Source organism: Lygodium microphyllum, chromosome 1 (assembly GCF_053477565.2).
Source record: "Lygodium microphyllum isolate KBCC chromosome 1, Lygodium_microphyllum_v1.1.10, whole genome shotgun sequence".
Classification (NCBI taxonomy): domain Eukaryota; kingdom Viridiplantae; phylum Streptophyta; class Polypodiopsida; order Schizaeales; family Lygodiaceae; genus Lygodium; species Lygodium microphyllum.
In genome coordinates this window covers 10,652,421-10,670,955 of record NC_141135.1, presented here as the reverse complement: position 1 = coordinate 10,670,955, position 18,535 = coordinate 10,652,421, and the positions used below count along the sequence as shown (strand labels likewise).

The window sequence follows — 18,535 nt, the reverse complement described above, 5'->3', positions numbered from 1 at the left end:
GAGGTCACCTAGCCCATTTGACCGAGATCCCTTTATTCCGCGTTCTCTCCATGTTTCACAGAAGGCTCGTTTTGCTGGCCTTCATATGCCTTCCATGGCACCCTCTATACAGGTGCCTGTACTCCCTTCTTTGCCCAAAGAAGACCGGCTTGATGGTTCTAACTACTCGCTTTGGTCGTGTAAGGTGGAGTGTATCCTTGATACCTTTGATCTTTGGGAGTTTGTTACCCACCCTATTTCCTGTCTAGTGGAGGATCCCACCGTTGGATCATTGATGGATCGTGTGGCCTTACGGGATCGGCTCAACTCACGAGCTCGATCTTTCCTCTTTATGAGCTTACAGGATTCTGTGCTAGTGCATGTGCACAGGTTGCGGAAAGCAGCGGAAGTGTGGACAAAGCTTGCTTCTTTGTACCATTAGAAGACTTTTGCCCATCGGATTACTCTCGAGAAGAAATTACGAATGCTCGTTGTTGATGATTCTTCTTCCATGAAGATTGATGATTCTTCCTCCATGAAGAATCATATCAACAGGTTGGAGGACATGAGGGATGAGCTTGCGTCCCTTGATAGGATGATCTCTTCCGAGGATATGGCCATGATTCTTTTGACTCAGCTGCCATCTTCCTGTTTTGATGTCTTCTACACCAGCCTTCTTACATCGAGGACCCGTGAGAAGCTTCTATGGGAGGAGCTTGCCCCGCTTGTTTTGGAGCATGACGAGCACGCCAAAAAGGTAGCCAGTGGATCCACCTCCATCAAAGCTTTTGTTGCAGGTTCAAGAGGGGGGACACAAAAGGAAGGGAAGTCATAGGCTAAAAGACAGGAGAGTTCTTCAGGTTCTGACTCCGACTCGGAGAAGCCTAAATGCCCATACTGTGGGAAGGGGACACATCCAGAGGAGAAATGTTGGAAGAAGTACCCTCACCTTCGTCTAGGAGCGAAGGATGGAGCTAAAACATCTAAGCCTTCTATCTCTACTCCGGCGGTTACCCATGAGTCAGTGTTCCTTCATATTGTTAACTTGGAGGAGCCTTCTTCAGTGGTTGCCTCATCTTCTGAGAGGCCTTGGCTGGTTGATAGTGGAGCTTCTAGTCATATGACTCCCCGAGGTGATTTGTTGCAGGATCTATGCCCTTCTAAGGGTTTAGTCACTGTTGGTGACATTGTTTCGGTGCCTATTTGTGATGTTGGCACTTTGTCTTTATTTCCCGACCGTGCGTCGAGCTTCCTTTCCTAGGCTCTTTATGTTCCTCACTTGGGCTTTCCACTCCTCTCAGTCTATGGCCTTCCTAGGCTTGGTACCCGGGTTGTCTTCACTGAGCAGGCCGTTTGTATTGAGGATTCTTCTACAGGGGCTGTTATTGCGACAGGTTGGCAGGAGAGCGGGCTTTATAGGCTCCATTCCCCTTCTCTTATGCAGGGACCTCCGAGGCAGTTGTCTATTGCTACACCTGTTCCCACTTGTGCACTCTCTTTTCCACAAGTTCCTTCCCATCCCCCACCCTCTCCTCCTGTGGTTCCCTCATACCCCCCATCCCTTTCAGAGGGGGACGATCTCGGTGATGCGGTTGTGGATTTCTTGGCCCCTACTGTTTTAGAGTGGGCTTCCCAGGATCTCGAGGAGTTTCTTCATCGGCAATCTTCATCGACGGACTTCATCGACCTTGGCATTCCTCTTGCCACCCCAGGATCCGTTTCTCCCTTAGCCTTCCGCCACATCCAAGATCTGAGAGGGGGTGTTAGCAGTCATGTTTGTCATGCCTTGTCATCTCCTGCCTGTGAGCCTCTGTCTGAGTCAGACGAGGACTTTAGGAGCTTTGACTTGTCTATCACTTGTTTTGACGGAGGAGGTAGCTCATTCTAGAGTACTCAGTTTATTGCATTTCAGTGCATTTTTTCCTCCAGTCGAGATTTTATGTGCATTTCCTGGGGCAGTTTTTGCATTCTTCAGCCTGCCTCACTTGCCGGACATTGTCCACCCTTTTTGGGATTTTTTTGAGCATTCTTGGCATTTTTACCAGCGTTGAATGCTGGTCGTGGATCAGCATTAAATGCTGGTCGGACATATTTATGGCCTCAAATTTCAGGTCGGTTAGTTTTTGGGTTTTTTGGCTATTTATAGCCATTTCCCACTTGGCAGTCAGTTGTATTATCATCTTCCCTCCTCCTTTGGTAGGTGCACACTCTGAATCCGTCATCTTTCTCCGTCTTCGGTGCTGCCGTCATCATCAGCCTGATCTGGTGCCCTCACTGATGCTCCGGGCTGCATGCAGGGACTGATCAGTCCATTTCAGTGTATTCAACATTCATTTCAGTCAGTGCAGATTTTCTTCCTTCATTTTCTGCTCTCTCTCTCTCTCTCTCTCTCTCCCCCTTTGTGTTCGTGTTTCTTCTTCCGTTGCGCACTCACAACATCTGCATTCCTGCCACGGGATTTGTTACGTGACTTTCCACGAGACTTGGACCGAGATTTCTGAGAATCCCGTCCACGGCCACTGCCACTGCCATGCTTTCCATATCCATCATTCCTGCCTCTAACTGTCATAGCATGTGACACACGAGAGGCATCCAAATTCTTACGGTTAACCTCTTTTTGCAGAAGAGCACTCTCAACATCAGATAATTTCAAGGTAGCAGTAGAGGTACATAATGCAGTGTAGAATACATCCCACGACTCATTAAGAGTACCAAGCAAGAAAAGAGGAGTGACATCCTCTGCATAAGTGATGTCTTGCGAAGTCAAGTTTTTGAGTATAGCATGGAACTGGCTCAAGTGAGCAGACATAGTCACATTCTCCTTCATGCGCAGATCCATAAGCTGCTTCAGCCAATACATCTGACTCGTTGGACTTTTCTTGTCATAGAGATTCTTGATTTTATCCCACAATTGCCATGCACTTTGTTCTTCCTCAAATACATTGTAATGAACCTGTTCTGCGAGAGAGAATACAATAGTGGACTTGCATAACTCATCAAGCTCAAGCCATTCCTCATCTGGTATAGTTACAAGCGGATGCCCGCTTAACCTCAATGGTTTGATCTGCGATTTCTGCACCAACACCTGCTAAATCTGGCTTTTCCAATAAGAGTTATTCGTACCATCAAGCTTAGTGATGTTGAAAATAGCATGATAAGTGGATGAACTCGCCATAATGCAGGCTGGAAGACTGTAGACAGTTCAAAATTGCTTGCTGTTTACTGCAGAAAATGACAAAAAAATCACCAAAATCGAGAGAAAATGGCAAGAAAAGTGTAACCAAAGCTGCTGCCCACCAAGTACTAGTGAAAATACATCATTTCAAAATATTTCAGCATGAAAAATCCATGTCAATCCAGAGTTATATGCTTGCTGTAATAAATGACAGCAGGGTGTTGTGAGAGTCAATTGCTGACCAAATTACTGCACCAAGTCAATAAATGACAACCAAGATATGACCAGCCATAAATGGGCATAAATCAGCACCAAACAGTTATCAAGATCCTGAGCAAACACCCAAACATGTCACCAAAGCATCCGTCAGTGAGTAGGCATACCCCTTGGACAATTTGGGGCAAAGTATACATAACACTGGCAAGACCTGACACTAGTAGGCGTATGCTCACAAGGGTGTAAAGCTCAAGCTCAGGTCAAAAGCAACTCCAAGATATCAGTGCATGAACCATGCAACATTTAAGTGTAAGAGATCCCAAAGTCTTAAGTATCTGCAAAATGCTCAAAATAGCATAAACCTCTTGCTCAATGTCGATCAAGCATACAAGATGCTTCCACTGGCACAAAAGGCGGATAAACAAGCTCAACAGCTCAATCAAACCAAGTTAGAGTACCAAAGACAGGTAACCAAGACAATGCCTCAATAGTATGTAAGGTCGTAATGGAAAAAGCCAAGTCGTAACGGAAAAATCCAAGTCAATGTCCAACTGCTCAAGGGAATACTCAAATGAATGTCGAGACGATCTCAAACAACTGCCATTCACAACCAAAGCATAAAGTATTCACCAAGACATCATAACTTGTACTAGGTAGCCTAGGCATAAACCATGTCATAGATGAAATGCCAGCTGCAAAGAAGTGACATCAAACCCAAATCGAGCTCTAATTTCAGCTCAAAAGCATTTCGGAGCATAAACAAGACATGTGGCATAGTCCAAACACATCATTATATTATACCGAGTAGCCGGGAGCACCCAATGACCAATAGGCATAACCCAACTGTAGCATAAATAGCTTCAGCCTTGAAGTTTCCAGCAGCATATAACCTTTGTAAATTGAGCAAATCAGTGCTCAATCCAAGGTCAAAACCATAGGCATACATTTCCGTATGTATAGGCACCAACCGGGCATAATAGGGCATCAAATGCCAAGACCTGTAAGCATAAAATTGAAGTAACAGGTGGCTGTCCTGTTTTGGACAGATCTGGGATTGTTCAAAACAGTCAATGTCTGAGCTAAATCAGCTCCAAATGCGTCTCACATAAGAGGCATAACATCCACAAGTGATCCGGTATCAATAGACATTAGCAGAAGCATCACATAAGCCATAGGCATACAAATACATGCTGTCTCAAACCTGAAATCTGTTGCAGAATATTCTGTCATCAGAATTTGGTAAATCCGATATCACCATCGCGTCCGGAGCCCCCAACTTAGACTTTTACCTTGCCTGAATCGGGTTCCGAATGCCCGAGATATGACAAAAAGAGTGATTTTTGGGCCAGATTTTGAAACAGGCGCAAAAAAAAAAAACGTGAGTTGGTTGGGGGGGTCTACTGTTCCACGTGTCAACAATGGGGCCCAAAGGGGGCACAAATGGAGGCCAAAGAAGGCCTACACCAAGCCTTTGCAAGAAAACCCTGTTTATCTAGACTTGTGGACTGAAGTAAAACTTTGAAATAATGAAGCAATACCTCAATGTCAATGCCCTGATGGTGCCTCAATAGGCCGGGAAGAAGCTCGGGAAGCCGGGGAGTGACAGGTTCTCAAGAGAATGAGCTATGGTTGCCGGAAAGGAGACCCAATGCGAGTGGGGAGTTGATGGGAAGCTGAGAATGCCATGAGCCAAGCTCAAGAGTTGGAAGCCGTGCTCTGATACCAGTTGAAAGATGAGAAGGATTGAAGCTTGCACTCGAGAGCTATGGCGGGAGAGTAAGAGCAAGGAAGAGAGAGACAAGAAATGGGAACTCCAACAGTCACAATGTGTGACGGGGCCTTCTTTTATTCAAACTGTCACTAAGAGAATAAAGAATAAAGTGACAGTGACGGGCGCCCGCCACCAGTGTGCAGTGGCGGTGATTGCCAGTGTAGTAATATACGGGCGGCTAGGCGGAGGCGCCTTTACCCCCAACAAAATCCGCCCAGATTGCATCAATACATGTACCCAAGTGCATATACCAAGCAATTTTTGCACAAATTGATGAAATTCTGCAAAAGCTCCAATTTTCTCGAGTTTGGTGTGCACAATTTCAGTGAAATTGAAAAAATTTCATTGAAATGTGAAAAGGCCCAAAATTTTGTGGGCAAATGATGTTTTGGGTCAAGATTGCACACTATGCTTGGGCCTGCTTGCGTTGACTTGTCCCGTCGCGCTCGCTTGATTGCACCTCCGTTTGCTGTGTGCACCTGATTGCGCTACCTGGTCATGTGTCGCTAGCCTGGCCCTGCGTTGACATGTTGGAGCTTGTCGCAGCCCCTGTTGCTTGCGCTGGCATGTCGTCCGTTTGACGTTGCTTGCTCACCTGACCATTGACCCGCCTAACCACCGCAGCCCGTCACCTACTCTCAGTTCGCTTGACTAGTCTCTCGATTGTTCGCTAGCGTGTTTGTGTGGCAGTTGCATGTGTTAGCTGACCAATTGTCAAGGTGCCCCTTGCCCGCTCTGATACGAGTTTGAAGACAAGTGTGTGTGAGGACAGAGTACAACTGAGATATGCATAGTGAGAGAGGGAGTGAGTGCAGAGTTCAGAGTAGAGAGTGAGAGGGAGAGTGAAAGCCCGACACTCAATGTATGGGTACAATAACAAATATGTATCACTTTAGGTTTTTAATAATATATATAAAGTACAAGTGTAAGGATGCGTGCACACCCAAACACTATAGAAGGCACGATGAGCCTTTATTCCCAACACATCCCTCAACTCTCCAGTGTGCCAGAGAGGGAGTGTGAGAGGGTTGTGAGGTGGGGCAGTTGTGTCTCATCTATACATGTATACATGCACACAAAATCCAGAGAAGGCTTTCCTTGATGGATCAATTGAAGTCTAGCAGGTTTTCAAATCTTGGAGTTGGGATTGATATCTAGGTTCATGATGATGCGCTGCGGCATTGGTGACAAGATGGTCACATTTGCTATTTGAGAGACATTGTTGATAGACATAAAGAGTCGCTATGATTCTTTTCTATTTTCAGGTTTTGGTATGATCAATGTTGACATCGAGTTCGCTTCGAGGCACCTTTGTAGTGGCTTGCACATCCACTACTTGGGTATTGATGGTTCTGTATGATGGACCTTGTCGAATATACTATAATGACTTATCATTGTATACTATAGTGTACCAGATCACCTATGATTTGAGAGAGGGTGTTAGCGGATATGCCAGTTCATGTGTGAGTCTGTGTATGTTCCACTAGATTGGGCACAATTGTTAGTGATATCAGGTCCTGGCCTGGCCGTACAGGCAGACTGGTCGGACTGACCAGTCGGACTGCCACGTGGCAGTCCGACCTGTATTGGTTAGTCGGCTGCATTTAATGCAGCCGACCTGCCTATTCTGGGCGCATTCTGGCTCGCTATCTATAGCCGATGTTCTGCATAGTTTTCCACACTTCTCTGTTTGCAGATTTCAGGCTGGAGATCGTGCAGACTGCAGCGGACTTCGAGGTGAACAGCAGGTTGCATCGTCGAGGTGGAGACATGCAGTCCCGCGCACTGCGCTCGTGTACATATCTGCATGTCTTTGTATACAGCACACTTTATACAACAGATCTTCATCTTCCACTGTCTCTTTCTCTCTCTCTTCTCTCTGCATTCTCTCTCTCTCTCAGTCTTGGTTCCATGCTTCCGCATCGCTGCACTCTGACAACAATTAGATATTATAGGCATTTTATATTTGCCATTTTCATGGTGATTTAGACATTTATTGCTAGCTGACCAGCAGTTAATGCTAGCCGACCTGATCATATTGATGCCATATTTCTGGCCTATTTATTCAAGCACTCCTTTCTCTTGTCCGATTCATTGTATTACTTTGTATACTTCCATAGCAAGGACTGGTGGAGAGAGCAAGCCAGTGCCAATGCCCATACAATCGGTGACTCACGTTGTTTGTGTACTTTCTTATGTTTTGGTATATGGATTCTATTCCCTGAGCATATTTTTATTCCGGAGTTCTTGTGCAGTGTTTTTCTTTCCTTTGTAGTATTTCTTCTTTCCTCTTCACTCTTATTTTATGTAGTTTATTACAGTAGTTGTCTACGCTTCCATTGCTGCATCTGTCACCAGGTGGTGATACTTTTTGCAGTTGCTTTCCTTATTTACTTATATAAATATTTTATTTTTCTTTTCTTTAGTTGTTGTTGCTTTTTACCCCCAGAGTTCTCTTGGATTAAGCCGGATCTTTGCATGACTAGAAGAGGCAGCCATTGGGACCGGATTGAATGGGCACTAAAAAATAGAATGCTAGTGGTTTGGGATTGTGTGCTTAGCCACTGGAGATGGTGCAGGACAATGAGCTTGGCCAAGATAGAAGATGCACATGTGAGAATGCTCACGGAATAAAAGTCACCGTAATTGAGCTATATCACACTTTTTGATGTGGTTGCAATGATAAAAGTTGCTCAGAACAACTTGAGGAATGCAGGGGTTACCATCCCTAAAATTTAGGGAGTTATTATTTTTGGACCCCAGAATTTGTTTGTGTCATTATCTTCGTTGTTGCACGAGGATTAATTCTTTGTCTGTGCTGAGGTCAAATTTTGCACCGATCATGGAGAATTTTAGACCGGAAGGTTTAAATGGGAAAATTGTTACATGTATGTCATGTGTCACAATTTGGACACAAATTCCCAAAAAGAGAGAGAGCGCATTTAGAAAAAAACGTAATAGGTAGGAGGGGCAGATCTGAGCGTGAAGTTTTCAGGGACTGAGGGCAGATTGCTGCAAGTACATCAGCTATGGAGAGTACTTGCTCGTCTCTGACTCATGTACGGATGTAGAGCTTGCTCCCTCTAATCAATTCTCTCTCTATTCTCAGAGGAAATGCTCTGCACGATGGGCTGATTCAATTGAATGTACAGTTCTGTATTTTCTTTGCTCTTCTGCTGAGGCAAGAGCCTCACTGTCCAGGTTTAGGAGCAGCTGATTGCTTCTCCAATGCAGGAACTAAAGAAAGTGATGACCACGCCACATAGGAACAGGGTTTTCAGCTATGATTTAGTACTGTTTGTGGGATTGTTTTACTGCTAGAATGATGCCAGGGTCAAAAGGGTTTGTAGTCCAATTGGTATGGAACAGATTTGGAATGGAAGAAGGCTGAGAACAAGTCAAGAAATAGGTGAAAAACAGTAAATGCAGATTTTTGCAGATTGCAATTCTACACTTGAATTATTGAGTTATGCTCACAGAAAGTGTTTTCCTACTTGGGATGTTGTTCTGGATATGCTGTATTGTCCTTATGCAGCTGAAATTTACTCAGAAAGGGATGCCGTTCTGGATATGCTGTACTGTGCGTATGCATCTGAAATTTACTCAGAAAAGATGAAAGCCAACTGTTCACAGGTTTTGTACTTTGGAACATTTTAACCTTCCATCTTTTAATTGATAAAGAAATACCGACAGGGTGCCGGTCTTCGGGGCCAATCTAGTGTTGAGCGAGGGAGTGAGGTCTCTATTTGTGTGTGTATGTGAAAAGACCAGGTATTAATTGAAGGGACTACCGCTTTATATGAGTCATAGACCGGTTCTAGCATCCACTTCTGATAGAACACACATATCGCCACATGCCCAAACTCTAGGGTGTCACATTGGACATTTTGTGTTACCATTTGTCCAAACTCTAGGGTGTCACATTGTACATCTTTATTTATTGCGACCATTCCATGTTTTATTGGCATGATAATGAGTACTTATATTTGTTGAAGAGAGAGCTTTTAAGATGCTGCTTGCGTACACACATGGTGTATCTGTTTGTGCCTAATGAAACTGATATTCCTACTATGGTTAATAGCTTGAAGGCTTAGAAAGGTGCATTCTTGTGCTCTTGTGAAGACAAAGTATAACGGGCTGCACTTTGTATATAGACCTGTTCAACATTTTTGCATGCCTTCTTGGTTAATAGCTCAAAGACCTAGAAAGTCTCATTCTTTTGAGTTTATTTTCCTTGATATCCATTGTTGGAGCAGCCCTCTTTAGTGGATGCTTTGTGTTCCGAGAGACCTTGGCTTATTGACAGTGGTGCTTTGAGTCATATGACTCCATGAGGAGATTTTCTACAGGATCTTTGTCCTTCTGAGGGTGTTTTCACCTATGGTGACATCTGTTTAGTGCCTAAATAAAACAGGTTGCACTTTGCATGGCGGCACAGTACTACCAAGTAACCATCAAGGTGTTTACACAGGCTAAAACATACTGTAATTTAATCTGGACGCTTGGCAAATCTGATACTTACATTTCTTACAGAAGAAAACACTCTTATTAGTAATCATTTCATCTCCTTGGCTTTGTAAATTGAGCTGATTACAGTGGAATATTGAAGTCATAAGTTCTTATACTTGCTAGTAGTAGTAGTGATGTACAGATATAATCTACACATCTCTCAATTCACCCTTAAATACAGCCTTAAGGGGTAAGGGGGATTGTTAATGGAGAAGTGTCTGATTCGAACTTTGAAAGATGTTTTAACAATTCGCCCCAATTCCTTTGTCATATACAGAAAGAGGTTGAAAAGTAAGGACTTTGTTGGTATCTAAGTGCATGTTGGATAGGATCTTGAGTGGAAAGTTTGTAGATGTAGTTTTTGTTGGTTCTTAATATTGCTATCTTTGTACAGAGATTATCATTTGCAAAGTGTCTCTTTTGACATTTTGTCTTTTTCCTTTAGCTTTTGACCTTTTCCACTTTTCTGGTTGTATGTAGATGGAATGGGCACAGCAGAATGGAGAGCTGCAAAAAGCCCAGAATACTATACACGTGGTGATTATGTTCCTGGTCTGAAGGTATTAGTGTTCTATGAGTCTTGTGATACTTCTTATGAACAGAAATATAAGGGATTTTATTTTGATGGATTGTGTATATGGGCTGCAGGTCGATGGCATGGATGCACTTGCTGTCAAACAAGCTACGAGATTTGCAAAGGAATATGCTCTCAAGCATGGGCCTATTGTAGGTTCTTTTGAAACATGTGCTTTCTTGTGATTTGTGACCTTTGTTAGTAATGATGTATAAACGGTAGTTTTCGTCTATTGTGGATTTTATATTTATCAACTAGTGCTTGCTGCTGAATTGTTTCTAGTTCCCAAAATGGGCTGCTGCACATGCAGCCCTATTCTCCACTTAGAAGTAGGCTGCTTCTTGCTTCTCCATAAGATGGCACTTGATCCCAAGGCATTAAGGAAAAAGCCCATAGTGGATATCTTGTTGTCAATATTACTTCCCCAATCTGATTCATCCAACTGTCAAGGTAACTCCCTCTTCATACATGATTGCATGTGTTTGTGTGCCTGCAAGTACAACAATCTCCCAATGTGCTGTGTGTTGAGCTAAGAAATGCATTCCAAAGCCACTTAAACAGCCCCAAAACAAGCTTAATTTAATGAAAACCCTAAAATGGGGAGTAGTTCGAGAGAGTTCAGTGAAATCCTAATTTGGGAGGGTCCATCCTTATCTATAAATAGACAGGCTGTCCCCATTCAGTCCTATTTTTTCTGTGCAGTTTTCTCACCCTTGTATGCAGATCTCTGCCATTAGTCTCCCACCATGTGGCGGTCCAGCTCTCGTGACTGCTGCCATCACCTCGTTCTGCTGCCGCATTTTATTGCGATGTTCTACTACCACGTTCTACTGCTGCGTTTTACTGCCATGTTTTATTGGGGCGTTCTATTGCAGCATTCTATTACTATATTTTGTTGCTTCGTCCACATCATCAGGCATTATCCTCTGTAGTTGCCTCGATCTCCTCACACTCTGGTGATCAGTGTTTGGTGTTTCTGTGAGAGTGCGCTGCGGAAGAGGGAATATGAACACGGAGGGAGAGAGAGAGAGAACACAGAAAATAAGGAAGAGAAATCTGCACTGACTGAAATGAATGCTGAATACAAACGGGAAGGCGGAAGGAGACTGATCAGTCCCTGCACGCAGCCCATAGCGTCAGTGAGGGTACCAGATCAGGCTGATGATGATGGCAGCACCACCACGGGGGAGAAGGAGTGTCGGAATCTGCAAGAAGATAAGTGATCAAGTGGGGAGGGGGGCTGCCTATAAATAGGCAAAAGGACAAACCCTAACCCTAATCCTAAAATGGACGCAAACCCTAAAAATGCCCTAAAATGGGCGCCCCACATCAGTGACCAAAAAAGTGGTCGGGCAGCCAGTGGCTGCCCACTAAAAGAGGCCAAAAAGAAATACACATCCTAAGACAGCCAGTCAAGAGTGACTAGCCTCCCCCATCATAACATATGACAGACATGTCAGAGCTCCTAATGTCCTCGTCTGACTCAGATTGAGGCTTACAGGCAGGAGATGACAAGGCATGACAAACATGACTGCTAACATCCCCTCTCAGATCCTGGATGTGGCTGAAGGCAGAAGAAGAAATAGAGCTTGGGGTGGCAAGAGGAATGCCAATGTCGATGAAGTCCGTCGATGTAGACTGCCCCTGAAGGAGCTCCTCACGATCCTGGAAACCCCCCTCTAAAACACTAGGGGTCAGGGAATCCACAGCCGCATCACCGAGATCGTCCCCCTCTGAAAGGGATGGGGGCTACGAGGAAACCACCGGAGGAGAAGGTAGGGGATGGGAAAGAACCTGTGGAATAGAAGGTGCACAAGCGGGAACGGGTGTAGCAATAGACTGCCTTGGAGGGCCCTGCATCAAAGAAGGGGAATGGAGCCTGTAAAGCCCGCTCTCCTGCCATCCTGTAGATAAGACAGCTCCTGTAAAAGAATCCTCAATAACAACGGCATGCTCGGTGAAAATCACTCCTGTGCTAAGCCTCGTAAGGCCATAAACTAAGAGGAGGGGAAAGCCCATATCCGGAACATGTAGGGCCTGTGAAAAGGAGCTCGAAGGTCGGTTGGTAAACAAAGGCAATGTGCCAACACCACTAATAGGCACCGATAAAATGTCACCAACAGTGACTGAACCCTCTGATGGACGGAGATTCTATAACGAATCAGCTCGAGGAGCCATATGACTCGAAGCACCACTGTCCACTAACCTAGGCTGCGTAGAAGACACTGTAGCCACGGAAGAAGGATCCTTCTCCAAAGCATGGATATAAAGGAACAATGTGTTGAGATATCGAGCTCCACTCGTGATATGCCAGGGTGACCGTTGTGCATTTATGTTACCCACTTGTCAGTTGTAGATGCGGTCGGTACACCGCCCATGAATAATAGCTAGATGACAGCTATCCTTATCTACTCTAGTTCGTGGCTCAGTTAGTATGCCACCTTAGTTAGTTGAGTTTGGTTTTGAGACCCATATATAGGGTTCTTCTATTTCTATGTACTAGAGTTCTTTTGGCTTACACAACTAAGAGGAGGAAAACTGTTTTCAGTCTCCACCTTTGTGTGTATTCTCCCATTGTGCAAGCGAGAAAGCTACAAGTGAGACTCCTTCATTCTCTCCCACAATCTTGACATGGTATCAGAGCCTTGTTCGTGGTAAGGAGCTCAAGAAAGCAAGCCAAGTTCGCGGTGTTCTGGTAAGAGGATCAGTGTTGCTTTCATTTTTCTGGTTTGGGAGCAAGTCTCTGCAGGTAGTACAGTTGGAAAGTGCAGGAGTGCATTGTCTCAGATTGAGACGCCCTTCGCGGTATGGCAAGAGGGCAGTATATGCTGCGGGAGAAGGCTTTAGCCCCTGGTATCCCTATTTTTTTGATTTGAGGCCATTTCGGAGTCTGTTTTGGAGGCAGAAGTTTTTTGCACGCACTCAGGAAAAGGCCCAGTTTTATGCTGTGCGACCACTGTTCTACAGGTCGGTGAAAAGTTATTGTAGAAATTGCATCGTATGCCTGTGCGCAGAGACATTGGGAGTTACAGAATCATCCTTATTTCTTGTTGATGCAAAATCGTCACTAGGAAGTGACTGTGTGGTCAAGTACCACTTTCGTCAGTTTTGCAGATTTGCCCTTGTGAGGCTGAAGCTGTGTTTTTTGCAGTGACAATTTTTTGCAGTGTTCTGTAATGGCGTTTGATTCTCTTTCACAGATTGTCACTGAAAAGCTTGACAAGAACAACTTCCAAGCATGGAAGTTTAGAATGACGAATTTCCTTATGGGAAAAGAATATTGGGAATTTGTTGCAGGAAATGAAGAAGAATCAGTTCTTCCTGATGTTCCCAATCAAAGGAAAAAACCTTCCTCGAAAGCCTTTTTCATCGGGTATGGAAGTGTGTTGACGGCCATCATCCAAGAGGTTGTAAAAGAAGCTCAACAAGAAAATGAAGGAGTGGATGAGACCCTAGATAGGTCACCGATCCACCAAGGGAAAGAGCCATCGAGGGACATGACAGAAACTGAGGCAGAGAAGGAAGCTCAATTCGAACGGAAAAAAACAAAGAAGTTCACTAAAAACACAACTCAGAAGAAAAAAATGCAGCTCAAGCAAGAGTTGCACAATGTGCAAAGAGAAAGTATGAGCATCAATGACTACCACATGAAGGTGAAGGAGATCGCAGATGCACTTGTTTCCATTGGGTCGCCAGTGGAAGATGATGATTTAGTTTCCGTGACCTTCAATGGCCTAGGAAAGAATTATGCATAGTTCCGAACATCCATTTCCGTCCATGAAAGATTTCCTGATTTTGAGGAGTTGATTGCTCTTCTAATTTCTGAGGAGCAGAGAAATGGTGGTGCATCTTCTTCAGGAGGAACTTCAAAAGAAGTTGTTTTCTACTCAAATGCTGGAAGAGGTAGAGGCAGAGGTAGAGGAGGCCGATCTGGAGGTCGTGATAGAAATTAGAATATGCAGCAAACTCAAGAAAACCAGTCCTATGGAGGAGGATGTGGTAACTCTAGAGGCAGGGGGAGCCAAAGAGGTCATGGTGGATGGCAAAGAGGCCAAAATGCAAACAACAATGTTGAATGCTACTACTGTGGTAAAATGGGTCATATGGCTAAAGATTGCTATAAAAAGCAGAATGACATCATGAATGGCAAATTGCAACAAGGGAATTATGCATCTTTTAGTAGACAGGGTGATGACAGAAATGAGCATTTGTTTGTGGTGTAGCACATGAACAATTCTGTGATAAGTGCAGAAGAAAGCAACGATGTCTGGTATGTTGACTCAGGTGCAGATATGCCAGATGAGTTGAGATCCAAATTGGATCCAAAAGCTGAGAATTGCATCTTTATTGGTTACTCTCTGCAGCAGAAAGGGTATAGATGCTACAACCTTTCTACTCGTAAGTTTACAGTGAGCAGAGATGTTGTTTTTGATGAGATGAGTAGCTGGTATAAACCAGTAAATGTGATTGATGATGTAGATACACAAAATGGTAATGCTGCACAGAATTCACAGCAGCAGTCACAAAATATGAGTGGACCTGGAGCGTCTTCTAGCAGTGGTTTACATTCTTCGCCATGGACAGGCAGATTGAGATCAGGAGAATCTTCTCAAAGCAATGCAGACAGTGGTATTTAGGTATCACGAAAAGGAAAAGAGAAGGTAGATCAGCCCATGTTTGATGTGAATGCAGGTCACTTTTATGTGGATGGTGAATCCAGTGGCTCAGAACAGAGCATTGATGATGAGTTGGGTATTCCTTATATTGTTACACCTGGAGTAAGGAAGACCAGGGATGTTTTGAGAGCACCTGGGAGTGAACCTACTTTGCCACCAGAGCTAGGTATCCTGTGGATAGGCTGAAATATGATGGATTTACAGCCATTCACTATGCATATATGGTCAAAGTGATACAGGAACCAGAACCCACTTCTTTTGAGCAAGCCATGGAAAAAGAAAAATGGAAGAAAGCCATGGATGAAGGAATGGATGCCTTGAAAGCAAATGCTACATGGGAATTGGTACCTTTGCCTAAAGATAAGAATGCAATTGGGTGTAAGTGGGTTTATAAGGTGAAGCACAATGCAGATGGTTCTGTGAACAGATACAAGGCAAGATTAGTAGTCAAGGGGTATGCACAAACATATGGCATTGATTATGAAGAAACATTCAGTCCGGTTGCAAGGATGGCAACCGTAAGAGCAGTCATTGCTATGGCTGCATCAAAGGAATGATCTTTACATCAGATGGATGTAAAGAATGCCTTCTTGCATGGTGATTTGCAAGAAGAGGTCTATATGGAGCAGCCATCGGGTTATGTGCATGCTATTCATCCTGAGTTTGTTTGCAGGTTGAAGAAAACACTGTATGGCTTGAAGTAAGCACCTAGAGCATGGTCTGACAAGATAGGATAGTATTTTTTCACTATTGGCTTTCAGATTTCCAAGGCAGATTTCTCACTTTATGTGAGAAAAACAGAGAAAGGTATTATGCTACGTGTCATTTATGTTGATGATTTAATTATGACAGGTGACAGTGATGAAGATATCCTTCATGTGAAAATGCTATTGAAGCAGAAGTTTGAGATGAAGGATTTGGGAGAGCTGCGTTATTTCTTGGGCATTGAGGTGATTAGATCACGAAGTGGGATACAGCTCTTGCAGAGGCAGTATGGATTGGACATGCTGTCCAAATATGGGATGACAGGCTGTAAGCCTATTTCAGTTCCTTTGGAGCTGAATGTGAAGCTGAGCGCAGATGCAGGTGAGCTTCTGGAAGACCCTACTATGTATAGACGCATAGTAGGAAGTTTGATTTATAGGACTATTACTAGGCCAGATTTGAGCTATGCTGTTGGATTGGTAAGTCAGTTTATGCAGGCTCCAAGGAAACCGCATTTAGATGCGGCTAGACGCATACTCAGATATGTGAAGTCCACATTGCAGTAAGGACTATTTTATGAGACTGGGGTTCAGATACAGTTGCATGGATACACTGATGCTGATTGGGCTGGTAGTATTTCTGATAGACGATCTACCAGTGGATATGTGTTCTCTTTTGGAAGTGTTGCAGTCACTTGGAGCAGCAAGAAACAACCTACAGTTGCCTTGTCGAGCACAGAGGCTGAGTACAGGGGTGCATCAATGGCTGTATGTGAAGTAGCTTGGTTGCATAAGCTACTTTATGATATGCATCAGCCTACAGATGGGCCAGTTGTCATTTATTGTGACAACATGAGTAGTATACACTTGGCAAATAACCCAGTCTATCATGCTAGAACAAAGCACATTAAGGTGTATTATCACTATGTGCGGGAGAGGGTTTTACTAGGTCTTATTGATCTAGTTTATGTCAGCACAAAGGATCATGTAGCTGACATATTCACGAAGGCATTGGGCGCAGAGAAGCTGCGCAAGTTCAGAGACCTGCTTGGTGTGCAGGAATTGGGATTGAGCTCGAGGGGGAGCGTTGAGATATCGAGCTCCACTCGTGATATGCCAGGATGACCGTTGTGCATTTATGTCACCGACTTGTCAGTTTGCAGATGCGGTCGGTACACCGCCCATGAATAATAGCTAGATGACAGGTATCCTTATCTACTCTAGTTCGTGGCTCAGTTAGTATGCCACCTTAGTTAGTTGAGTTTGGTTTTGAGACCCATATATAGGGTTCTTCTATTTCTATGTACTAGAGTTCTTTTGGCTTACACAACTAAGAAGAGGAAAACTGTTTTCAGTCTCCACCTTTGTGTGTATTCTCCCATTGTGCAAGCGAGAAAGCTACAAGTGAGACTCCTTCCTTCTCTCCCACAATCTTGACACAATGACTCATGGGTAACAGTTGGTGTAGAATGTAGATCCACCCTTTGCTCCCGGACGAAGATGAGGATACTTCTTCCAGCATTTCTCTTTGGGATGTGTCGATTTTTACAGTGTGGGCACTTCGGTCTCTCTGAATTTGAGTCAGAGCCTGAAGAATTGTCCTTCTTCTTAGCCTTTGACTTCTGTCCTCCCGAACTTGCAACACAGGCTCTAATGGAGTCGGATCCACTAGCACTGACCTCTCTGAGTTGCTCGTTATGCTCCAAGACAAGCGGGGATAGCTCCTCCCATAGAAGTTGGGCACGGGTCCTTGAAGTAAGAAGACTGGTGTAGAAGACATCAAACCGAGGCGATGGCAACTGAGTCAAGAGAATCATAGCCATGTCTTCATAAGATATCGTCCGACCGAGGGATGCAAGCTCATCCCTCATATCCTGTAATCTGTTGATGTGGTTCTTCATGGAAGGACTATCATCAATAGCGAGCATCCGCAACTTCTTTTCGAGAGATATCCGGTGGGCAAACGTCTCATATTGATAGAGAGGCGCGAGCTTTCTCCACACGTCTGCTGGGGTCTTCAACCTGTGAACATGAACAAGGACAGAATCCTGCAAACTCAGAAAGAGGAAAGATCGGGCTCTAGAATTGAGCCGATCCCATAAGGCTGCACGATCCATAGAAGTCCCATCTGCGGGATCCACCTTAGGCCGGGGAATAGGAACAGAAACAAGCTCCCAAAGATCAAAGGAGTCCAAGACACACTCCACCTTGTAGGACCATAGAGAAAAGTTGGAGCCATCCAACCGGTTCTCTTTGGGCAGCTGAGGAAGTACGGGTACTTGTACAGGGGGTACCAAAGGCTGCATCTTCGGCCCACTGGAAGGGGCTCGCCGAGATACATGAATAGAAGGGGGACGGAAAAGAGGAATAGACTCCGGATGATGGTCCTCGTGATAGAAATTACGCCTCCGTTCAGATGAGTGTCGAGACAAAAGCTCGTCATCTGAGTCATCAAAGCTCGTAAACTGATGAGAAGACATATTCCAATCTGCAAAACACCAAAGAAAACTTTGCCGATGCCGAATAATGACCAGCAGTATGGCCACTGATCACCAAAACGCAGGCAGGGGAGGCCTATAGACACGTGGAGCTGCAAAACGTAAGGTTGTCTGATGAATAGCACCAAGACAGAAGCCGCCAGCACCAAAACGCAGCTGGGAGTAGGTCGCCAGCAGGAGAAGAGCCGCCTGGAGATGGAACGACAGCCAGATCAGCAAAACGCAGACTAGAGAAATGTCGCCCAGCTGTAGGAGTGGCCACCCTGACTGAAACGCAAGCAGGAAGTGGTGGTTGATGATGTGGCAGCCTCTGGAGGGGCGCCTTCAGCAAACGCAAGGTTGGTGACCTCCTGGAAGGGCCGCCTTGGCTGTTGGGGATGAGGCCAGCAGCAAACGCAAAGATTTGGGTGATCTCCCGTGTAAATCTCAGCTC

General features: G+C 44.6%; 1 protein-coding gene across 1 annotated transcript in view; it reads left to right on the top strand.

Moving 5' to 3' along the window:
• Positions 1 to 18,535, top strand: part of LOC148040838 (pyruvate dehydrogenase E1 component subunit alpha-1, mitochondrial-like) — a 41,474-nt gene that overhangs the window by 12,856 nt on the left and 10,083 nt on the right. Inside the window, exons 2-3 of the mRNA XM_087669150.1 lie at positions 10,131 to 10,210; positions 10,299 to 10,376. Coding sequence (XP_087525276.1) covers positions 10,131 to 10,210; positions 10,299 to 10,376 — 158 coding nt within the window. The remainder of the gene's footprint in view (positions 1 to 10,130; positions 10,211 to 10,298; positions 10,377 to 18,535) is intronic.